General features: G+C 47.5%; 1 protein-coding gene across 1 annotated transcript in view; it reads left to right on the top strand.

The window, feature by feature from the left end:
* Positions 1-11,955, top strand: part of Rfx8 (regulatory factor X8) — a 48,873-nt gene that overhangs the window by 29,280 nt on the left and 7,638 nt on the right. The window contains exons 6-9 of the mRNA XM_055608047.1: positions 1,621-1,654; positions 2,667-2,761; positions 4,152-4,266; positions 10,811-11,130. Of these exons, the coding sequence (XP_055464022.1) occupies positions 1,621-1,654; positions 2,667-2,761; positions 4,152-4,266; positions 10,811-11,130 (564 nt within the window). The remainder of the gene's footprint in view (positions 1-1,620; positions 1,655-2,666; positions 2,762-4,151; positions 4,267-10,810; positions 11,131-11,955) is intronic.

Genomic DNA, 11,955 nt, shown 5'->3' with positions numbered 1-11,955 from the left:
CCCCCCCCTGGGATCACCACCAGGTAGATGGGGCTGCCCGTGGCTGTGACTCCATTTCTTTCATGGTGGTGAGCCTCCAGGGGCTCCTTTCACTGGGGCCCTGGGCTTGACTTCCATCACCATCCAAGTGGGCAGCATGAAAAGCCGAGAATGCCATGGGAGACGCTCTGGGCCATGCCTGTGGTCCCTGTTAAGTGGGGACTAGAACTTAGATGGAATCTCAGCACCTTCACGGTGACAGAGAAGGCCTTGGGGAAAGTGTGGGACATGTGAAAGGTAAATAGTGTTTAAGTCTTAGCCAAGAGAGGGACAGAGCTTTGAGGAAGAGAACGTGGCAGACATGAGCCTATCAAGAATGACGAAGAAAAGAGCAGGCCAGAACCAGGACCCTGAGAGCTGGAAAAGAGCTGCACACGATGTCCTGTTCCCATGTCCTGCCACCGTGTCCCTGTCCCTCCCTGCCTAGCCTTCTTGGTAGCCCTGACCAAGATCTCCAAGAGATGAGCCAGAAAAATGCCTAAGGAAAGAGCCAGGAGGGCTTTTCCAATTTTTCTTCCCATTCTTTGCTTCTTATAAGATAATCGCCCAAGCTATGTGAGGAGGGTACACACCCATGATTAAGAAGCTGAGGCAGGAGCATCATGAGTTCAAGACTAGCCTGCAGCACTTAACCAGACCCCGTGTAAAACAAAAACGTAATAATAATAATTGTTCCAGATTCTGTACTGGGTGTTGGAGGCTGAGATCTTGTACTGGGTCAGTGATACAGCTTTCAGGGGTCTGTTCGTTTCTGTTGACTCACCCAGCGCCACCTTTAGCCAAATCTTTTGTGCCAGTCCCGCCTCTAAGCAGCCAGACTGACTCATTCACACTCCGAGCCTCATGACACCACGTGGCACCAGGTGCCACTGGTCTCCGCCACCCTCTCTGCAGCCTTCACCAATGAGCCCTGGTAAGAAAAACAGTGCTGTTTTCTCTATAAAGGACATGCCTTGGGAGGGCTTGTTACTGCAGTAGCTCACTCACTCTGACAACTGCAGAAGTCCCTAGAAACAGTCGGTGGAGCCCTGGCCTTGTCAGGGGTGACTAACAGCTTTGGTTGTTAGCATCCGGCAGGAGGCTGGCCGAGGAACATGGCCAACTCTGCTCCCCACTCATGCAGTTTGGGCCCGAGAATACTTTCTAAATGTAGAGGCAGGAAGTGACGGTGGTGGTGGCAAATGGTCACTGGTGCTCATGGTCCCCAGAGTTCCTTCCGCTTGCCTTTAGGAAGCACCCCCACTGTGGACCAAGGCTGTGGCTCTGTTGGTACTTGCCTAGTGTAGATGAGGTCTGATCCCCAGCACCCCATAAAGCTACACCTAGTGTGATGTAGCACACCTGTAACACACCTGTAACACCTGTGGCACACCTGTTACCCCGGCCTCCAGAGGTGGTGGGAAGACCAGAAATTCATCACCAAGCTCAAGGCCAGTCACGGTTACAGGAGACCCTCTTCAAAAGTAAAAATAAACAACAGGTAGATGACAGACAGACAGATAACTGTACTGCTGCGTTTTTATAGTTACCCTGTTCCTCACCCTCGATCTCACTTCTCTCTTCACCACTCCTGGTCTCCAGTGGGAGCCCCCTCCCCTCAGAGGTGAGAAGTATGGTAGGGAAGGCCTTTGTATGTGGGTTTTCTGTGGAAAGAGAAGACGTTTCACTGTTTGCAGCTGAGCTTTCCCTCAGAGGCTGGTAGTTGCCAGTCGAGCATGGGCTGAAGGGCACGTGACTAAGGCTTGGAAGGGACTCAGGGACGCTGTCTCACCCAGTGTGCACATTTAAAATTCACAGCACTTCCTGGTGTGGTTCACACGTGACTCAGTGCCTCTCTCGGTGTACACAAACACCCCAGTTACACATGGCAGCACCCTACTGCAGCCCGCTAGTGCCACCTAGGCCACCAGAGGGCCAGAGTTCTGCTGGGCACAGGGCAGGGGCTCACCAAGGCTGGACGTTCAGTGGCGTGAACACAGCCAGAGCTGAGTTTCCTACACAGGCCCCGTCATGCCTCAGCGCTGTGGGTTCTGTCAGTCATGGCATCAGACAGTCTGCAGTCGCCGCCAGCAGGAGCTTTTCTCCAGGGCGCAGTGGCGAGGCTGCTCCAGATCTGCCGTGTGGCCCCCCTGAGGGAACACCTCAGGGAAATGAGCTCAACAAAGTCAGGTTCAGCAGAGAATGGTTCCCGAGTGAGGCAGCCCTCAAAGCTGGAGGAGGCTCCTTCTTTCATGCCGGCACTGTGTGTAGACAGGCCAGGGCTGGGAAGATGCGGGGATGAAGAGGCAGCGGCCATTAAAGGCCACGCAAAGCTGCATGGCTGGGAGCTATGGGCTGAGGACCTGGCTAGTGACCCTCTCTCCCCCTCACCTCTTCCCACCTCTCTGTCTTGTCAGACAGAAGCCCTAGTTTCCTCTTGGTGACAGAACTGTAGTGTGACTGAATCCGTAGGGTCTGTCGGGAGCAGAGCTGTTCCCATCCACACCCTGTCATAAAGTTTTCTTAATATTTGTCACAGTTGACTTCATATTGAAATAGTGTGGGGACTGACAATAAATCAGGCCAGTTCCTACTGCCTGCTTCTCCCCACCCCTCCAAAGAGCCCTGCTCCACAACTATCTCCACAGGCAATGGAGCGAGCTTGCCGCCACACTGGTGGCTGGACTCCATTGATCTGAAAGAACCAGGTCTGGCCAGGCAGCCCGCAGAACAAATGCGAAAGGTGGGCCCCAGCGAGACCCTTGATGCTCCTCAGAGGACACGATCACTTCCCACACCCATGGGGCGACTCCATGCCTGTAACTCTTGCTCCAGTGACTCCAGTGCCCTCTGCCGGCACCTTGACCATGACAGCATGCACTTGCTTGCACACGCTCACATGCATACACACTTGTACACATACCAAAAAGATGGGACCAGGCTCCTCAGCCCTGTTTCAGGATTACCGATTGTAGGGATTGTAGAGATTTTATAGGGATTATGTAGGGAAGGGACAGAACTAGATGGTGAAGGATGGGGGAGCGGGGCTGAGAAGTGAACATAGGTGATCAGCCTCCATCAAGGTGCGGTCTGGCTGGGGTTAGTCCCGCATGGGATGGTCCGTCATAAGAAAGTTGCTGCCGTCTGTGGGAAGAGCGTGAGTTCCGTCTTCTCTCAAGACCCGTATCCACCTTACATGCTGAACGAGGCAAATCAGAGCAGAGATGACAGGCTTCGTGCTCGCTGTGGAGGTGTGGATGTGAGCACAGGTCAAAGGACAGCCTTGGAGCAGTGTGCCTCACACACTGTCCACCCCTTTTCTCTTGAGACAGTCTCCTCCCGCTTCCCTGCAAACACTGTAAAAAGTGTGGGCAGGGGCAGATGGCTGGTGTGTATGTGTGTACGTGAGGCCTGTGTGTAGAGGTCAGAGGTCAACATTAGGAGTCTTCTATCTTGCGGTTCAGGCAGGGTCTCTCGTGTTTCTGCTGCCTAGCCCTGGCATCCCTGGCAGTTCTTTGAGACAGGGTCCCTCCCTGGCCGAGAACTCACGGTAGGCCCAGCTGGCTGGATTCTTTCTTCTCACGTGTTCTGGGACTGAACTCAGGTCCTCCTGCTTATGAGGCACTCACTGTGCCAACAGCTGTGTGCTGAGCCCAGCTGTCACCCTGACCTCAGGACTCATCTGAAGTCTGTAGGTCCAAGGGAAGGGTCAGGACTAACAGCAAAAGCAGCTGCTTTGTCCTTCTCACAATACTAGAAACGGCCCCTGCTGGCCTCTGCCTCATTTTTTTAAAATTGAAAATAGCTTCTCTCCCGAAGTACACCCCAACCACAGTTTGCCTCCCTCCACTCCGCCTGCCTCCTCCAACCTCCTCTCACCTCCCCCAGGTCCACTCCCTTCATCTCCCTTCAGAAAAGAGCAGGCCTCCATGAGACACACAACAAAACAAAACACAGAAAGACAAGGCCAAAGCCTCACAGCCGCTGTGTCGTTTGCCTCCTCCAACGCCTCATCTTTGTCCTTTTCCTTTGTAAGATGTCTGCTCCTGACAGATATGTGCATCTCTGCATTTCCTTGATTTTATCTTAAACACCATTTCTTTTTTCCTTCTTACACACACACAAAAAAACAGCCAAGCAAGAGCAAAGAGGAGTTTATGAAGCTGGCGGCCAGCTTCCAACTAAAATGGAATTTCCTTCTCACGGCTGTGAGCAAAGCCATGACCCTGAGCCACCGAGACAGTTTTGGTAAGTCCAACACTGGGAGGCATGTCCAAGAAGTTAATATATCACGAGGCAGGGTGCATTCCGCAGGGGACACTGCTTCATCTGTGCAAGTCCTAACGCAGACAAGCAAGCCAAGAACTTACAAAGCCGCAGATAAATGACTAACAAAACGCTTCATTAGATAAATGCTAATAAATAGATAAGTAATTAGGTAAGTAAATAATAAGAATGTTACCATAGCACAAGCTGTCATGTGTCTGTGTAGAATCTATTAATCTTTCTCTTAATGTTTTATATAACGTGCAACATAGACACAGAAAACTGTGGCTGTCTGTTTATTACTGGCAAGGTGATTGTCCACTGAATGAGCAGGCTGGGTGTCACTCATTCCCTCACAGCTGGGCGCACAGAAAGACTGTCCCTGCTTTTGGGTCACAAACTGACATTTTGAGGAAGGTGCCCAGAGACAGAGGGGAGGCGTGTTCTCTGAAGCAGTTTCTAACTGTTGGAACAACAGTTGCCAAAACCCCCACTATGTGTAAAAGACAGAAGAATGAACACACCGCTGATTTCCTGCCAATGGCTGGCCCTCCTCCGTTGAGGACATCATGCCATTGATGAAGATCACGCATGAGGGGTTGTGGAGAGGGAACCCTTTCCCTCAGTTTCCTGGGATGAATCATTCAGGGAACAGGTATTGCTACCCCCACCCCCACCGCAGTGCCTGGTGTTTTCCTGGGCACTTGGCAGGCAGCACGTCAACTTTCCTGGATTTAGGCTGTCACAGGAGACTGGTGAGGCGCACTTCTAGGTGTCTGTGAAGGTATTTCCAGAGCAGATTACCTGAGGAAGCATGGGGGCGCCGTCTACCTATGACATGGACTGCTCTGCTCCCTGCCTTCCCTGCCTCTGCGGACTGAACCCTCTGAAACTGTGAGAGAACCCTCCCTCCCTCAGGCTGCTTCTGTCCGGTGGTTAGTCCCAGTGACGCTAACTAATGCAGCAGAGGGAAGACAAAGCATCCACTCCTATAGTCTACGCAGCAGGCAGGCTGAGTCAGCTTTGCCCTGAAAACTGCCCAGTGCCCTCACTGCACGTAGACAGAGCAGGGGGAAGGCAAGCCTTATTCTGGATCAGTTTGCAAACCCCCTGTAGCTCTTTGGAGGACTGCTGCCAGAAATAGCCATGCGGGCGACACCATTTTTAGTGAGGCACTCCCTTCTAACGAGGTCCAAACTTCATGCTAACACCCGTCCCAAGCAAACAAGTAGAGCAAGGCCATGCGTGACCACAGATGAGCGTCCAGTTCTGAGGGTTTCGTTCCCTCTCCCTGTCTTTCCTCCATGCACATCACTCAGTCATTCACACCAGCACTTCTCCTCATCCTGTTCACAAGGTTTAGCAGGCTGGGTGTTGACCACCTTTAGTCAGTCAGCTCTCTCACAGGCAGAGTCCATCACCCTGCATCCAACAAGGATCGGTGAACAGTGGATAGGGAAAATTGTGGGAGCTTTGAAATGAACAAAAACATCACTTGATAGAAGCTTTAAGAAGATGGAGTTCTGGGGCTGGAAAAAGGTTTTCCGAGCAAATGGACCCAAGAAGCAAGCTGGAGTAGTCATTTCTAATGTCTAATATCTAATAAAACAGACTTCCAAACAAAATTAATAAAAAGAGCTGAGGAAGGACACTTCATACTCATCAAAGGAAAATTCCACCAAGATCTCAATACTGAACATCTGTGCCCCAAATACAAAAGAAACACTTGTAAAAGAAACATTACTAAAGCTTAAATCACACATTAATAGTGGGAGACTTTAACAACTCACTCTCACCAAAGGAAAGGTCAACAAAACAGAAAGTGAACAGAGAAATAACGACACTAACAGATGCCATGAATCAAGTGGACCTAACAGACATCTACAGAACTTTTCACCCAAACACAAAAGAATGTACCTTCTTTTCAGCACCTCACGGAACCTTCTCCAAAATTGACCATATAGTTCAAAGCAAGCTTCAATACATTTTTAAAAAAAAAATGAAATAATCCCTTGTATCTTATCAGACCACCATGAACTAAAGCTGGACCTCAATAACAACAGAAATCGCAAAATGCCTACACATGCATGAAAACCGAACAGTTCTCTAGTGAATGATAGCTGGGTCAGGGAAGAAATAAAAAAAGAAATTAAAGACTCCTAAATTTAAAGGAAAATGAAGGCACAACATACCCAAACTTATGGGACACAATGAAAGCAGTGCTAAGTGAAAAGCTCATAGTGCTAAGTACCTTCATAAAGAGATTGGAGACATTTCATACAAGCAACTTAATGGCACACCTGAAAGCTCTTGAAATAAAAAAAAAAGCAGACACACCCAATAATAATGAAACACAGGGCTGAAATCAATAAACCAGAAACAGAGAACAATTCAAAGAATCGATGAGACCAAGAGCAGGTTCTTTGAAAAAAAAATCAACAAAATAGACAAACCCTTAGCCAAACTAACTAAAAGGCAGAGAGAAACTGTCCAAATCAACAAATGAAAAGGGAGATATAACAACAGACACTGAGGAAATCGAAAGAATAATTATGTCCTACTTCAAAAGCCTATACACCACAAAATTTGAAAATCTAAATGAAATGGACAATTTTCTTGATCAGTTCCACTTACCAAAGTTGAATCAAGATCAGGTAAACAAATTAAATAGTCCTAAGGAAATAGAAGCGGTCATCAAAAGTCTCCCCAAAAAGCCCAGGACCAGATGGTTTCAGCACAAAATTCTACCAGACCTTCAAAGAAGAGCTAATACCAATACTCTTCAAATTATTCCACAAAATAGAAACAGAAGAAACATTACCAAACTCATTCTATGTGACCAGTCATTTTGATACCTAAACCACACAAAGACACAACACAGAAAGAGATTTTAGACCAGTTTCTCTTATTAACATTGATATAAAAGTACTCAATAAAATTTCTGCAAACCAAATCTAAGAACACATCAAAGTATCATCCACCATGACCAAGGCTATATCCCAGGTATGCAGGAGTGAGTCAGTCTACAGAAATCCATCAATGTGATCCACTATATAAACAAACTGAAAGAAAAAACCCACATGATCATCTCCTTAGATGCCAAAAAAGCATTTTGTAAAGTCCAACACCCGTTCATGTTAAAAGTCCTGGAGAGATCAGGGATACAAGGCACATACCTAAACATAGTAAGGGGAATATACAGCAAGTCTATAGCCAACATCAAACTAAACAGAGAGAAACTTACATCAAGTACACTGAAATCAGGGACAATGGAAGGTTGCCCACTCTCTCCATATCTCTTCAACATAGTACTTGAAGTCCTAGCTAGAGCAATAAGAAACTAAAGGAGATCAAGGGAAAACAAATCAGAAAGGAAGTAGTCAAAGTATCACTATTTGCAGATGATATGATAGTGTACGTGAGTGACCCCAAAAATTCTACCAGAGAACTCCTTCAACTGATAAACACCTTCAGCAAAGTGGCCGGATACAAAATTAACTAAATAAAATAAATATAAAACAAACAACAACAACAACAACAGAAATCAGTAGCCCTCCTGTATACAAAAGACAAATGGGCTGAGAAAGAAACTAGGGAAATAGCACCCTTCACAATAGCCACAAAAAAAAACTCTATAATGTATCTGGTTTTAACTCTAACCAACCAAATGAAAGATTTGTATTAAAAAAAAAAAATTCAAGTCTCTGAAGACAGAAATTGAAGAAGGTATTAGAAGCTGGAAAGATCTCCCATGCTCATGGACCGGTAGAATTAACATAGTGAAAATGGTCATCTTACCAAAGCAATCTACAGATTCAATGCAATTCCCATCAAAATACCAACACAATTCTTTACAGACCTTGAAAGAACAATTCTCGATTTCATATGGAGAAACAAAAAACGCAGAATAGCTAAAACAATCCTGTACAATAAAAGACCTTCTGGAGGTATCTCCACCCCAGATCTCAAGTACTATAGAGCAACAGTAATAAAAACTGCATGGTACTGGCATAGAACCAGAATGGTGGATCAATGGAATCAAATGGAAGACCCAGAAATAAGCCCACACAGTTATGGACACCTGATTTTTGACAAAGAAGCCAAAACCACACAGTGGAAAAAGAGCATCTTTAACAAATGGTGCTGGTCTACCTGGATGTCTACATGTAGAAAATGCAAATAGATCCATATTTTTCACCCAGTACAAAACTAAAGTCTAAGTGGATCAAAGACCTCAACATAAAATCAGAAGAAAAAGTGGGGAAGAGCCTAGAACTCAATTGTCACAGGAGACAACTTCCTAAACAGAACACCAACAGCTCAGGCTCTAAGATCAACAATCAATAAATGGGACCTCATGAAACTAAAAAGCTTCTGTAAAGCAAAGAACACTGTCATCATAACAAAAAAGCCTACAGACTGGGAAAAGATATTCACCAACCCTATATCTGATAGAGGGCTAATATCTAAACTATATAAAGAACTCAAGAAATTAAGCACCAACAAATCAAAGAATCCAGTTTTTTAAAATGTGCTACCAAGCTAAATTCTTCAAATGGCCGATAAGCACTTAAAGAAATGATCAATGTCCTTAGTCATCAGGGAAATGCAAATCAAAATGACTCTGACAACCCATCTTACACTAATCAGAATGGCTAAGATCAAAAATTCAAGTGATAGCATATGAGAAAGGGGAACCCTCCTCCACTGCTGGTTGGAGTGCAAACTTGTACAGCCACTTTGGAAATCAGTCTGGCACTTTCTCAGAAAATTGAGAACAGCTCTACCTCAAGACCCAGCTATACCACTTCTGGGCATATACCTAAAAGATGTCCCACCATTCGACAAGGACATTTGCTCAATTATGTTCATAGCAGCTTTATTCCTAATAGCCAGAAACTGGAAACAACCTAGATGTCCCTCAACTGAAGAATGGATACAGAATGTGTGGTACATTTATACAATGGAATACCACTCAGCTATTAAAAACAAGGACATCATGAAATTTGCAGGCAAATGGATGGATCTTAAAAAGGATCATCCTGAGTGAGGTAATCCAGACACAGAAAGACACACATGGTATGTGCTCAGTTATAAGGGGATATTAGCTATATAATACAGGATAACCATACTACAATCCACAGACCTACAGAAGCTAAGTAACAGGGAGGACCCTAGGGAAGAGGCTTAATTCTCATTCAGAAGGGCAAATAGAATAGACATTGAAAGTGGTTGAAGAGAGAGCAGCACCATAATTGTCCTCTGAAAAGACTCCACCCAGCAGGGGATCAAAGCTGATGCTGAAACTCACAGCAAAACTTTGGGCAGAGCACAGGCAGTCTTATGGAAGAAAGGGTATATAGAAAGACCTGGAGGGGACAAGAGCCCCACAAGAAGACCAACACAGCCAACAAATCTGGGCCCACAGAAGACTGCAGAGAATGATGCATCAACCAAGGACCATGCATGGAGAGGACTTAGACCCCCTGCTCAGATGTAGCCCAAGCAGCTCAGTCTCTGTGTGGGTTCTCTAGTAAGGGGAGCAGGGGCTGTCTCTGGCATGGACTCTGTTGCCTGCTCTTCAATCACTTTGCCAGGACATACAGGAAGACGATGCAGCCAGTCCTGTGGAGACTTGATAGGCTGGGATCAGATGGCGGGGGAGAAGGGCTTCCCTTTCTGAGGACTAGGGGAGGGGGATACAGAGGAAGAAGGAGAGAGGAAGGGTGGGACTGGGAGGAGGCAAGGGAGGGGCCTATGATGGGAATGTAAAGTGAATAAATTTAAAAAGTAAACTTAAATCTAAAAAAGAAGATGGAGTCCACACTCGTGGAATATACTTCCATTATTTTACAAGTCTGTAAACTGCAGCCAACGGGAAACCCAAATACTTCCCTGCTCACACAAGCACACTTTGCTGGTGCCTTCATACAAAACTGACCGCTCACTGCCCAGTGGACAGATCACACCTGCATCTAGTGAAATGCCTATTGCCAGGCCCCACTGCCGCCCTGTGCTTAGTAGTTCTTATTGTCCTCCATCCTTCGGCACCATCTCCCTCCCTCCCTCTGCCACTGCCCTGTTAACAACTTAAATAAACCCCAGATGAGCCACAGCTCTGCCTTTGTTTAAAAAGCATCTTTAAAGATGGCACAGGCCAGTCTCCCGGTCTGTGTCTCAGGTAAACGTCAAGGGCAGCCCTCTCTGGAAGAGCAGAAGGGACAGCAGCCCTCCCTCATACCGTGTGCTTTTCTCTGTCTCACTTCTTCCTTCTGGAGTCGGCTCTAGTTTTGGCCCTGTGTGAGGACTGGCCAGCAGGGTTCCCCAGCGTGGACCACTGCAAATGAGAAAAGCACCTTCCCACCAATCCCCCAGCCATTCAGTCGATCCTCTGGAAGCAGGGAGTTAAAAGCCATGTTTCCTAGTGACTGACTTATGCCTGTCTGTCTGCTGCCTGCCTGCCGCCTGTCTGCTGTTTATCTGCCCTCTGTCCTATGTGCTCATCTCTCCTGTCGTTGAAATGCAGGTGCCTGGCATCTGTTCCACTTGCTACTGTTGGAGTATGTGATTCACATCCTGGAATCATGCATAGAGGAAGAGGAGGAAGAGGAGGACCTGGGGAGTCTCCAAGACTTGCTGTCGGATGACCAGTTTCTCGCCCAGCCAGACCAGGCCCTTTTCCACCCTCTGGATTCTTTGCCAACATCAGAGTGTGCAAGCCGGAGTGTGGAGTCACCCCAGGCGGCACTAAAACACATGAGCCAGAGCTGTAGTCCCGTGGGGGCCGTGGGCAGCATGGTTCTCCAGGTGCTGGGCTTCCTGGTGGACACCGCCACAGGAAATAAGGTAGATGCGCCCACGCACATGCGCGTACACGCATACACAGACAGATGCACACCACAGAGACAGACACACACACAGGCAGAGAGAGACAAACATACACAGAAAAGGAGAGAATGAAAGGCAGGCAGACAGACACACATATGAGAGAGTCAGGTAGAAAGACAGACACACAGGCACAGAGAGACTGACAGACACATATACTAAGAGAGGTGGGTAGGCAGACACATGGAGAGACACAGGCAGAGAGAAACACAGGCAGAGAGAGACGGGCAGACAGACACAGAGAGAGGGAGAGAAAGAAAGGCAGGCACACACACACACACACACACACACACACGGGCAGAGTTAGTTAAAAACGCAGAACACTTAGGGAGCTCATGAGGATCACATGGCGTGAACAGTGGTGAGGGGTCTAGAGCCCTGTTTGGCCGAAGCTTCCTTGTCAGGGGCTGTTATGACAGCGCGGCCACCCTCGCTGGTCAGCACAGGTGTGGAGTGGGTGGTTCAGTGGCATGCCTGCTGTGAGAAGGGTGAAGTCTGTGAATGCTGAGTTTGCTTCACAGTGCCATACAGTGCCTCACAGAACCTCACAGTGCCACACAGTGCCTCACAGAACCTCACAGTGCCTCACAGTGCCACACAGAACCTCACAGTGCCTCACAGAACCTCACAGTGCCTCACAGAGCCTCACAGAGCCACACAGACCCTCACAGAACCTCAGAGTGCTACACAGAACCTCACAGTGCCACACAGAACCTCACAGTGCCACACAGTGCCTCATAGTACCACACAGAGCCACACAGAGCCTCACAGTGCCATACAGAGCCA

This window comes from Psammomys obesus, unplaced genomic scaffold, assembly GCF_907164565.1.
Source record: "Psammomys obesus unplaced genomic scaffold, mPsaObe1.curated_primary_1811, whole genome shotgun sequence".
NCBI classification, from domain to species: Eukaryota; Metazoa; Chordata; class Mammalia; order Rodentia; family Muridae; genus Psammomys; species Psammomys obesus.
Note: the sequence above shows the minus strand (reverse complement) of the source record. Positions and strands in the feature narration are given on the sequence as shown.